This window comes from Elaeis guineensis, chromosome 14 (assembly GCF_000442705.2).
Source record: "Elaeis guineensis isolate ETL-2024a chromosome 14, EG11, whole genome shotgun sequence".
Classification (NCBI taxonomy): domain Eukaryota; kingdom Viridiplantae; phylum Streptophyta; class Magnoliopsida; order Arecales; family Arecaceae; genus Elaeis; species Elaeis guineensis.
Window position 1 is genome coordinate 65,567,490 of NC_026006.2, and position 12,969 is coordinate 65,580,458.

At 41.8% G+C, this 12,969-nt stretch overlaps 1 protein-coding gene across 2 annotated transcripts; it reads left to right on the top strand.

The window, feature by feature from the left end:
- Positions 1–1,509: 1,509 nt before the first annotated feature.
- LOC140853681 (uncharacterized) lies at positions 1,510–10,706 on the top strand. 2 transcript variants are annotated; one of them, XM_073248370.1, is made up of 7 exons: positions 1,510–2,616; positions 3,642–4,059; positions 6,438–6,586; positions 7,604–7,715; positions 7,809–7,887; positions 8,679–8,886; positions 10,010–10,244. In XM_073248370.1, exons 1-7 carry the CDS (start codon positions 1,650–1,652, stop codon positions 10,027–10,029), a joined length of 1,953 nt encoding a protein of 650 aa, XP_073104471.1. In that variant the 5' UTR covers positions 1,510–1,649; the 3' UTR covers positions 10,030–10,244. The 2 variants fall into 2 exon arrangements, with proteins under 2 accessions (XP_073104471.1, XP_073104470.1); XM_073248369.1 differs by having other exon boundaries at positions 1,512–2,616; positions 8,653–8,886; positions 10,010–10,706.
- Positions 10,707–12,969: the final 2,263 nt, after the last annotated feature.

Sequence of the window (12,969 nt, forward strand, 5' to 3'; positions counted from 1 at the left end):
TTTAATTGCAGGAAGACTCCGCCCGGATCCTACGGGAGTCGGGCTCCGTCCTCGACTCCAACGGCTGCAGACAGACTTCGTCCGGACTCCTACGGGAGCGGACTCCGCCCACGACCTCAACTGCAAGTAGACTTCGTCCGGACTCCTACGGAAGCCAGACTCCATCTTCTAGTCCGACTGCGGGAAGACCTCGCCCAAACTCCTACGGATACCGAACCTCGCTACCTACTCCAACCGAACTTCGGCCGACAAGTCTGACCCCCTGGCAGGCCACAGTAACGGACAACACTGCTCCACTCCCTGCGGCGGACCCTACGCAGCTCTATTACTCCCTGGCAGACCGTATTAACAGCCACGATTCTGCTTCACTCCCTGCGGCGGACCCTACGCAGCTCCATTACTCCCTGGCAGGCCGTATTAACGGCCACAATTCTGCTCCACTCCCTGCGGCGGATCCTGTGCGATTCCACCACTCCCTGACGAGTCACGACAGCGGACGCCGCTCCACTCCCCGTAACTGATTCTACGTGGCGAGCCACGGCGATAGCCATGATCCCACTCTACTACCCTCCGCAATAAATTTCTCCTGGCTCTGGGCGGCCCACTACCAGACGGTTACAGGCCGTCGGCTATCAATTTGTTGTCCTCTCCGTCTATAAAAGGGGATCTCAGATACGTTATTCCATAAGCTCTCATTTTTACCTCAAAACTCTGCTAATTCTTCGTTCGAGCACTCCATTCTTGTTGAGGCAGAGAACTGACTTGAGCGTCGGAGGGTCTTGTCGGAGCAACTCCACCTCCGGTTTAGACTTTCTTTGCAGGTCCCGACAGTGACCGCGACTCCTTCGATTTCAATTTTTCTGGTGTAAGTAGATTTTTGCACCAACACATGTGAATTCGATTGCTAAATCAAATAGAATATTTTATGGTGTGCATTTGACATCTTAGACTATAATATACTTATGGATGATGACATCGAAGGAAGGGTAGCCATCAAATAACAAGCATACAGTTTCTGTCCGTATATAAATTGCTTAATGACCGTCCATCCTCAAGCGGCTCCGTAGAGGTGCACCTCACCCTACGCCACGGTGCCCATCCGTGCTGGCGACGTTAACGCTGCCACCACCAGATTCGATTCCGAGAATGGGTGGACACGTCGCATCCGCGTCCCACCGTGTCGGGCTCCCTGGTCCAACCGCGCCAACCGGACCCACGTTCCGGGCATTCCATTCCAAGGCGCTGTCCGATTTGACAACAAACGCCTGTCAAGGCAGTAATTTCTCGTCAAGCAGCGGGTGTGGCCGCGGGTTCGCAGTCCCATGTCTTTTAGTTTTACGCTTTTTTACTTTCGAGTCGTTTACATCCTAATTCCCAAGGTATTTTATATTATTTTTCCGAGTGTGCGGTCCCCGTCCTACTCGACGCCCGCGTCAGCTCATCCTCTGCGTTATCCAACACAAATTTTTTTTTTTGTCAGTCTCAGAAAGGAAAGCGGAATAAAACGCACCGCCCAAAAGCCCGCCTCCATTCTCTTGTCATCTCTCTTTTTTTCCTTTCGGTGCCCCAGAGCTGTGTGGAGTGGAAACATGGCGGCCTCTCTGGTCTCTTGCAATCGGGCCGATAGAACGATGAGCGCCCTATAAGTGATGGTCTGCGGCCCCTACCCCTTGCTGAATTCCGTCAGGGATGCTCTCGGCTCGCTGGAATCCGGCCTCCGGCGTGCGTCCAAGAATCTCGAGTTCAATTCCGGCGACAAGAAACGGGCCCGGGTGGCCGATGAGACAAGGATACCATGGTCCTCTTCAATCACGAATCCGATAAAATCCTTTCCGGGAGCCCTCGATGGCGAGAAGAAGAAGGCGATGGATGGGCAATGCGCGAATTACTTGCAACTTGGGGAAGCCTGGTCCTTGTTGGTCCATGGCTTCGTCCAGGCCATTGCGGTCCCCTTTAAGTCCTCTAACAAGTGTTCCGCAGAGCACTACGGCCAGGAGGTAGTAGGCATGCCCCATGAATCCCCCTCTTTGGTTCTTGAATTGAAAGGATCGCAGCAAAATGGAGATAAGTGCGAGATCGTTTTGGCTTCAAAGAAAGAGGATTTCTTGTCGATAGAACTGCTTCTCGGCTATGTGAGTGATCATCTCGCACAAAACCTTCAGATGTTCGGCCAGAGGTGCAAGAAAAGCAATACAAACAGCTGTCGTGAACCGCTGGTTTCCGATTGTGGTGAACCTTCTAGATTTGATCATCTGGAGTTCATTAGGTGTTTTGAAGAGAAGAAAGCAGATGTCGATCTTTTTCTTGCAAATATAGGGATTGCCAGGGTAGGAGGAGGTGCTTTGGTGGGTGTAGCTTCTGCCAAGGGTGAGTGCGAGTTCGAAGCCTCCAATGGCAGTAGGAAAGGACCAGTTGGTATTTCACCACAGAAGATCACAAGTGGGTTCTTAAACATGTCGTTGTCAAATGTCGAGCGGTTGCGGTCCACACTTTCAGCTGTTTCCTGGACAGAGCTGGTTGAGTTAATCCCGCAGTTAAGACGATCCTCGAAAGAGCATCCTGATAAGGAGAAACTATTTTCTGTTCAGGATTTCTTCCGTTATACAGAAGCCGAAGGTATTAGTTATCTTTCATACTGTTTCGACCAACTTGTGATTAACCATAGCACTTGTTAAACAATAGCTTTAGTCAAAATAAGACTGATATATTCACATTAACAGATATTCTTTTCTGGCTTAAGCCAATGGAATGTGAATTCAGAGAGGAAAATGTATTTAATTTTGGTACCATTTCTCAGAGGAAGAATTTGATAGAGCATCTGGGAATTATATAACTGAGATCAAGCAAGGCAGATTTATTAAAGGGTTATCAAGCTGCTAATGAGATTTTTGAAGGAATGGCATTTAAAAAAAAAAAAAAAAAATTGTGGTGCTTGCCCTTGCAATCAAATTAGCTGACCTAAGGCCTTCTCTTTTGTGAAGTGGTTTTCAATATTTGGGACCTAGACTGTTTCATAAGGTCATCGATGAGAACTGCATTGCATGCGAAAATCCATTATGAAGGATATCTTAGAAGGATAACAAGTTCAAAATATTGATCAAGCTGAAAAAGAGTATTGGATACTCCATCTTCTGAAATCAGCTAATGTAATGAAGTTATCCAGAAGAAAACCTTGGTTTCTTATGCCAGCTGATATTACTAAGATAAACTGCGGCTTGTATACTTGATACAAGAAAGCTTGGAAGGGTAAAAGTGCTAAAAATTGATCAAATTATAACAGAGTATCGGACAACCCATCTTCCAAAGTCAGCTAATGCAATGAAATTATCCAGAAGAAAAGTTGGTCTCCCATCTCAACTGATATTATTGATTACATATAATGCAACTTCTTGTTTACTTGATGCTCTGTAACTTCATCAATCTATAATGACTGCCTCCATGTGACCCAGATTTCTGAAATTTCTTGGATATTGTTGACATAAACAATTTACAGAGTTTAATTCACAAACAGTTAGTGTGCTCATTGCCTCATATTCAGTTTTGCAAGTTACCTCATTAAGGTGGTTTCGAAATCGCATGCCTTCTAAATTTTGTGGCACTTGCATGATTGCATATGATTAATTTTTTAAAAATTGCTACAGGAAGGCGATTTTTTGAGGAGCTGGATAGAGATGGAGATGGCCAGGTAACACTTGAAGACCTTGAAATTGCTATGAAGAAGAGAAGACTCCCAAGGAAGTATGCTCGAGAATTTTTGTGTCGCACTAGAAAACATTTATTTTCAAAATCAATTGGGTGGAAACAATTTTTATCCTTGATGGAGCAGAAGGAGCCAACTATTCTTCGAGCTTACACTACTCTGCGTTTGAGCAAGTCTGGAACACTTCAAAAACACCAAATCTTGGCATCACTGAGAAATGCTGGCCTTCCTGCAAATGAAGATAATGCTATTGCCATGATGCGTAATCTGAATGCAGATGCTAGAGGATCTATTTCTTATAGCCATTTTCGGAATTTCATGCTGCTTCTTCCTTCGGAGTGCCTTGAAGATGATCCTCGGTATGCCAACATAAGTTCCCATATATGTGTATGTGTGTATATATATAGCTCCCTATGCATGTTTTCGCATTTCTGATCGGTCTAATTTTTAGGTTTCACTCAAAATCTTTTGTTTTCAATATAAATCTTTTATCTGAATGTTAAACAATAATAAATCTTTTGTTTTTTTTTGGTTGAATTGGTTAGGGTTCAGGGTCTAGAAAAAATGTTGGTCTGAGAGAAAAGAAACTTCGAAAAAAATGTCTTGCAAACAGAAATAGATTCTGGTAATTGGACTTCAAATTTGTTGTGCATGAGTAAGTTTTCAAGAAAGATTATGAATAACATAGTCCTCATCACCATCCTATGGGTCCTGATGAAACCCACTGATTTCCTCATCAGCTTTAAGCAGGACTTCACACTACCGGGAAAGAGAAATCTAATCTTCTATGTTTTCTGTAAAGAAATGAGTAGAAAATTTTTTGTGAGTGAAGAATAACTTTAGCTAATTTGAATTTTGAACCAAGGTTCTGAAGATAATTTGACTAAGTTGTCTACAAAGGTGAGAAATGGCAGTCCTAGTTTCTATTGTACAGGTAATGATGTAAATTGCTGAAGCAGATTTCATAATTAAGCATGGCCTCAGACACTAGAGGGTCAAATCAAAGTTTGTAACTTTCCTATAATGAAACAAGTAGCTTGAGAAGATGGATTTGTGAAAAATAACAAAATCCTGCTAAATTGAAGTAAGTTTTATTACAAGAAATAAATGGCTGAGACTTTACCGCCATCCCATGAGTTGCTTCTTCGAAGACTTCTGTTAGGATTTGATGCCTCGAGATTCAGCCCACAGCGAGGTTCGCGGCGAAAAATGGAGTCCAATGAGACCAAGATCACCTGAAACGGAGCTCGGATGGAGGAGATACGAGCTTTTGAAGTCGGCACGATATTCGAGGCGGCGGAGGACCGCCGGCGGCTGCAAGCGGTGGCGCGCGGGACGCGCGACCCAAGCCCGCACGGGACGTGCGACCCACGCGGCGGGCGGCCCAGGCGGGCGCGCGGCCCACCCCCACGCGGGCCCGCGCGCGCGGGCCGGCCCAGGCCCAGGCGGCCTGCTGGCCCCTTTGCCCCGGTCCACGGCTGGGCTTGCGGACCGCGTGGGCGTTTCCCACGCGTTTCTCGCGGTCCACGGCACTATTCCGTGGACCGGAGCGCGATCGGACGGTCCAGAGAGATTGCGGTCTTGATCCGACGGTCCAGGAGATTTTTTGGCTTTATTTAGGACTCCTAATCCCTCTCTAATCAAGTTTAAACCTAGTTTTAACCCTTTAAAAGCCTGTGCGTGGAACAGTAAAGGGTGTGGTTGGTTTTCTCGCGCCGTACGAACCCGAGAAGAAAGAGAGAGGCGGAAGCGTTGCTGTGAGAGAAGGAGCAGGACTCCTGGACAGCGGTCGTCAGGCACTTTAGGGGTTCAGGGGGGTCTTCAAGAGAGAGAGAGCTTTTGTGAGGGGAACTTCAGGTGAGAGAGAATTGGGTGTACAAGGGTTGAGGGTGAGGTCTCCTCTTTTAAAATTTCTTGTTCATAGTGAAGTTTGCATGCCCCGTGGAGGCGAACCCTTTTGTGGTTGATCCACGTATTTTGATTGTTTTCCTTTTGTTTTGTTTCTTCTTTCTTCCTGCTGCATCGCGTGGTACTGAAAAGGTCTTGAGAGATGGTGTCCTGGCCAGACATCCATCCAACAACTTCTCCATGTTGACTGGCTTAATCTTTCTTGGCTTGGTAAATGTTCATATTTTAATAAATATGTCAAATCCTCAACTTCCACACTCCATATGTGATCTAACAAGCCTTGGCAGGATTCTAACTTTTGTTTCTCCTGCAAGACCATGTTCTTGCAACTTCAACAGTTGATAATTTAGTCACAAATATTTTCTCTCCCCACTTGATACCATATCGAAAAATAATAATGCATAGCTGACATAAATTATGTAGAAGATTGTTTGTTCACTACCCTTTTTTGTGGTACAGAAAATATTTTCCTTCAGTTCATAATTGCTTCTGTTTAAACATTGAAGCTTGTTAATTTCTGATGGATGCACGATGAATCAGACTGACAAATTTGTTGTTGAGTATTTCTGTAAAGATATCGATTGCATTCTAATTAATAAGATTAGGCTTATTGGAACCTAAAATTTCTACCAAGAGAGTTGTCCTATCTCTATTATGATCATTAGTTATTACTGGAAATGTACCATGATAGTCATCAAGAAAATGTTGATGCAAGTCAAGACTTTAAGCTTTTTTTCACACATTTATCTGCTGAGAATCATCTTTTAAAGGTCAGGTTTTATAATTGGTATGCCCTTTGAGTATGATGTTCTCCATCAAATTACTACAGGAATATCTGGTTTGAAGCAGCCACAGTTGTTTCTGTTTCTCCACCTGTGGAAATAGCTGCAGGAGGTGTTCTCAAATCTGCATTGGCAGGAGGCCTTGCATGTGCACTTTCTACTTCTGTGATGCATCCTCTCGATACAATGAAGGCAACTCTCCCTCTCTCTTCCTCCCTCCACCCCCTCCCTCTTGCCCTTTCCCTTTTGCTTTCTTGCTTCATGTATGTGAATTAACTCATGGTCTTACATATACCTCTTGTTTGATTCTGTGAATGCTAGCCACCTCTTAGAATGGAAAAATGATTAAAAAAGATGTTACAGAATGGACTGATTGACCAAGTCAATTATCATGCAGTTTTAAACTGGATTTTAATCTGAGTTGCACACAGCATAGTCATTCATCCCATGATATGATATTTTAGTGGGCTGGAGCATCATCTCTTCTGTTAAGGTTCATCTTGTTTTCTTTCTAATTTGGGATAATCTGTAGGAAGGTTGAATTGATGTTTGTCGTTGTTTTAGCCATTTCATTACCATAATGGATTTTTAACTTTTGAAGCATACACATTTGTTTTTGGATCAGTAGGTACTATTCATACATGGGAGTAATGTTAGGTGGAAAGGCCTCTTGGAAAAATTCTAGACAATTTTTTGTAAACCCTGCTCAGAATTAGACATTTATAAATTTTTATGTTTTCGTGTTTCAGATATGGCATGCATCACCCAACACTGATTTCAGTTCTCCATGTACATAGTCAATGCTTTTCATCAAACTTATCTCTTCGAACAATGCACCAAATCTTTGGATTCAGGCATGATATGTAGCAGCGTGACCCTCCAATATATGTTACTGTAGTAAAATGTCTTTGGATTTATCAAATAATTGTTGAGATACTTTATCTCATAACAGTTGTAATTTATTTCTGTATTTATTTATTTCTTCTTTTTTGTTTAGCAGTGTGATGTTAGAACAAATGATTGACACATTTGATAGGCATTTTCACCACAAGGTTGTAGCAGTAATTGCTGCGTTTTGCTCTAGCCAGACTAGTTTCATTCTGAATATCAATGGTCTTATGACCATTCTCCAGATCCATTTCTTATTTTTTTGGTATATATGATCTCATGTTCTAACTGGGTCCACTTTAATGGTTGTGGCTCTGTTAGACACGTGTGCAAGCATCAACATTGTCATTCCCAGAAGTAGTGTCAAAACTTCCACAAATTGGGCTTCAAGGTTTATACAGGGGTTCCATCCCAGCAATTCTTGGACAATTTTCAAGGTTTTTCCCTCTTAACTCTCATTTGTTGGAGGCTGCCAGCACTCTGTGTAACTTTTGGAAGTCCACTGTGTAACTTTTTTTCTTTATTAACAGCCATGGATTGCGGACTGGTATATTTGAAGCAAGCAAGCTTCTATTGACAAATGTTTCCCCTACACTTCCGGAGATTCAGGTAGAAGATTTTGTTTCTATATTCCTAACTCATTACCCTAATAATTATGTTGGATTATACACCATGATCCTCAACTTTCAACTGTCCTCTATTAAACCATCTACCTTAGTTTTTGTTTTGGAAATTTTTATCAAAATATAATGAGTCTTCTTTACTGTGAACCTTCTTTGAAATTTTTGGACCGAGTTGGATCAACATCTACTGCTTGTTCTGTCCTTGCATCTAGGGACATATACCCAGATCATGAATTTTGTATCCAAGATTCACATTCTTATATTTTTGTTGAATGTTCTACACTTCCTATTTAACTTATACCAGGCCATATAGGGGTTTGTTGTAATATGTGTTGGTAAAAATGAAAGTAGTTGCCTCGAAAAAATTTATTATGAGGATAGATGAGAGAATGGATCAACCTAACATTGTCGTGCATGAGAAACTGGTGGCAAACTGCATGTGAAATAGTAAAAGTAAGCAGCAAGCATAGCATGAAGTTAGAAACAGTGATGAAAAAGAAAAAGTGGGACTGTGAAAGCCTGTCAGTTTCTTATGCACTATTCCCTCGTATGCTACCATTCTTTACTTATTGGCAGGCCTGCCTGTGCTTTTCTGAGGCATTTCCCATGTGTTTCTATTTCCAGTGATTTATTTGTATTGGTTTAGAAAATGAATTTTCAAAGTGCTGTGTCGTAGGAAACGCATCCTAAAATATTTGTAAAAGAATTGAGTGATGCAGATGCAATATTCTGAGATCCTACATGTTTTTAGGTTCAATCTTTGGCATCCTTCTGCAGTACAATCCTGGGAACAGCAGTACGGATTCCATGCGAGGTGCTAAAGCAACGACTACAAGCAGGCATCTTTCACAGCATGGGAGAGGCAATTGTGGGTACTCTGCACCAAGATGGTATCCAAGGTTTCGTTCGTGGGACTGGTGCCACACTTTGTCGAGAAGTTCCCTTCTATGTTGCTGGCATGAGTCTCTATGCAGAAGGGAAAAAGGTAGCTTCGTGTCTGGATAACTGTAGGATGCAATTCTTTGATATACTACAAGGGTATGCAAGTCCTCATTTTGTAACTGCATTTTGGTTCAAGACAGTTGCCTTTTAATCATATCCCACATACCTTGTTTTTGACAGCTTGTGTACTGATGATCAGATTAGCAGTTATCCAGTTCTTGTTAGACTTCCTGGACACTAATGGAAAAGATAGATAATTCCGGAGAACTGGGCCTTAATGGAAAGATAGATGATACCAAACAACCAGAAAATACATCAAGTTTAAGTTGTATCTGGCTTTGACCTTATAATTCCTCATCCATTTATATTAAGAACCAGATTACCTCTATCTGCAGATTTTTCTTAGGCCCCCCATTTGTTCGTCTTTGGACAAAATCTGAGTTGCTTTTCCCACCCAATGCCTCTTTCGATATTTATTTCAGATGTCCATGCTAACTTATGTGATTCTCAGCTACTATATCTTCAATGGGGAATTTCTTATGCTCCTCTAGATTAATTCATTTCTGATGCTATTATTCCCTCTTTTACCAACTCTACCACTCATGAGCATCGACCCCCTTTTCTGCTCAACAGATTGATCCATACAACACTTATTGTCACCTTAGAAAGTTCATCAGTCAAGTTTCTAAGGTGTGCAGTTACCACCCACCCAAAAGCACATCTCTCATGTTCCTACCTCACTCAAATACTTTAGATCTCCCTCCCTCTCTCTCTCTCTCCCCCCCCTTCATCAATTTAACACTACATCAGCAGCCATTGACAGATGTCATAAAACTTTCATCTAAGAATATCAATAGTGGGTTAAGCTATGACGAGAGGTACATGTAAGTGTAATTCCTGGTGTCTTCTTTGCCTTTGACACACCTTGCATAAAATCCTATGGTGATGCAGCAAGATTGTTGGTTTCATTATAACATGTCATTACAACCTTCAACATCATACCAAGAAGTGATGCTGAAAGTTATGTTTATAGTGAATGCTTTGGAAGTCAGCAAACTGCATGAATACAGCTTCATATATGACCCATCATGTAAATACTTTTTCATTTCTTTCTTTTTATTGGAAGAAATTGTCTGTATGAATAATTATCTGTTTTGTACTTGAAGGCTGCCCAGAACTTTCTTAGGCGGGATCTGGAGCCTTGGGAGACCATCGTGGTGGGAGCATTATCCGGTGGTGTTGCTGCTGTTGTCACCACCCCTTTCGATGTTATGAAGACAAGAATGATGACTGCCCCTCAGGGCTTGCCGGTTTCAATGCAGATGGTGGCCGTCAACATTCTCCGTCAAGAAGGACTTCTTGGTCTTTTCAAGGGAGCTGTTCCCAGGTTCTTCTGGATCGCGCCTCTTGGTGCAATGAATTTTGCTGGTTACGAACTAGCAAGAAAGGCAATGGACAGGGCTGAGCATGCGATCAGCGAGCAGTGACGTGAGAACAGGTAGGGCAATTCCGGCTAACCCTCTCACTGTATTTAGGACAAGATGGAGAGGTTGCACCCATAACACAGCAATATGTGCTTCCATTTGAATACGTTTTTGCTCGTGTTTCATCGTTTAATTGCTGTAGAAGTTTGGGTTCCCGCGTTGCCACCCTTGTAGCACCAAACAAGAGGCCAAACATATATTTGAGAGAGCTAAATCAGTAAGCAACTTTTTTCATCTATGTACATAATATGCAAACACATGCAAGTTAGAATCAGTTCCATGTCATGGTCTACGCCCACCGATAGAAGGGGCTTTTTTATCTGCAGGATTAATTTTGAATAAACAGAATAGAATGTACAGGATTCCTGTGTTTGTTGTATGTCTACATATTTACTTTTCCAAAGCATACTGCTCTTTCATGAATGGTTTTCCAAGCACAACTCTCTTTATACATGATTAATAAACAAAATCAAATACACAGGGTTTCTTTCAATGTGCAGTTTAGGCAACCACTCTTTGTTCCATGCCAATCTGTTGATGGCTGATGGACTTGGTATTCTTTTGCTCATTGTCATGGGATGGAAAAATTGCAGTTGCTAGATAAAATATCTTGAAGCCAAGAAAACTGGCCTTTTAGGGGAGGTGTAAAGGTAGAATGGGTAGCATGCTACCATCTTTCATATTTGAAAGTGGTTATGCATCTGCCCAAATTTGAGCTTCCTGTTGGAAATGATAAGTGTTCATTAAGAATCCTTCAATGGATCAAGAATAATGATACTCCCAGGTGCTGGACATCATCGTTTTTACTTGCATGGGACTGGAATTGGATCTCAAAGTTGGTAAAGCAATATAAAGTATCATTATTCTTCATGCCTGATGGACATGAGCCTTATTTAAGTTGATGGGAGTCAAAAATCCTCTCCAATCTACACCAAAAAAAAACAAACAAAAAAAAGAAGTCCTCTCCAATGGGTGAGGTCTAGTTCAATCATCAGATAGACATGTATTGTGGAACGGCTAGTAATTGGATAAAATATAATTCTCAGCCATTCTCCTCCAAAATAAAAATGCTTCGTACCTCCATGTCCTCCTCCCAGGCCTTCACCCTGGTCGGCGCTGCCGCCATCGTCTGGTCGTCCATCGATTGGCAGGGGAACAGACCCAGTAGTGGGGGGCAGCCGGCGAGACAAAGGAAGTCGCTATCATGGCCTTCCGAGAATTTGAGTGCACCTCTACGTCCTCCTCCCAGGCCTTCGCCCTGGTCATCGCCGCCGCCGTCGTCCGGCCGGCCGCCGACGGGAAGCAGGCTCGGCAAAAGAAGAAGGAGCGGCGGGGCCAGGCAGGTGACGGCGGTGTGTGGTGCGCCCCAGATCAATCGGCCGCGGTGGGCTGGAGGGGTACACGACATACCAGATTAATCAGGCCAACGCGGGTCAACCGGCCCAGTGTTTTGGCCCAAAATTATTCGAATCATCAATTGGGTTTCAGATCGGGTCAAGCCCTGGGCTAACGTCTGGAGGGCCCGAGTTTTGTAAAGTTTTCGGACGGAAGCAAGCCCGAGGAAACAAATTTCGGGCCGACATTTCAGATCGGGTCAAGCCCTGGGCTAACGTCTGGAGGGCCCGAGTTTTGTAAAGTTTTCGGACGAAAGCAAGCCTGAGGAAAAAAATTTCGGGCCTGTCGGCCATGGTAAGGACCGGCCTAGAATTTGCTACTAAAAGACAGCGCCCCGGTGTAGAAAATCCAATGTAGTTGTTCGATTGGTCCACATAATCATCACTTTTTAATATGTATTTAATATTTATAATTTTATTTTTTTATTTAAAATTTTAAATAATAAAAATATTTTTCTTCTTTTAAAAAATAATTATGATATTCTATTCTACGATCAAATTATGACTTCGAAGTTATAATTTCATCGAGGCATATTTTTATCTAACCACTTTTCAATATATACTTAATACTTGTAGTTTTATTTTTTTTTTATTTAAAATTTTGAATGAAGAAAATATCCCTTCATTTCTAAAAAATTTATGATATCTTATATCGATATTATGACATCCTTTGGTGAAATTATGAATTCCTACATAGGATGTCATAAGTTTTTCGTAGGATGTCATAATAAGAGGTATTTTTGTCATTTAAAAATTTTATCAATTTTTAATGATGAAAATATTTTTCCACTTTATGATTTATAGAAGAAAAATTATGACATTCTGTATAGAAAATCGTTATTTGACCGTAAAATATCATAATATGATCATAGGATGTCATAATTTTTTCAAAAGAATAGAGATATTTTCATTATTTAAAATTTTAAATGAAAAAAAAATGAAATTATAGAGATTAAAAGTATGTACTGCAGACATTAAATATATAATGAAAAATGATGACTATGTGGTCCAATCAGGTAAAGCGGTATTTTTTTTTTACATCAAAGATGGTGTACAAAGAATTTCTCTTGCTACTAATTACACATCTATTATTATATGTTATAATCCAAACCGCGTATCTGAACTAACCCCAGCAGGTGGCCTGCAGGAACTGGTTCAACTATATAAACGATGTTAAGTTCTATATAAGACTATAATAGCAGGCCTGAAGTGGCGAAACTGTGTTCTCATATTGAGGGTTGTGTGTTT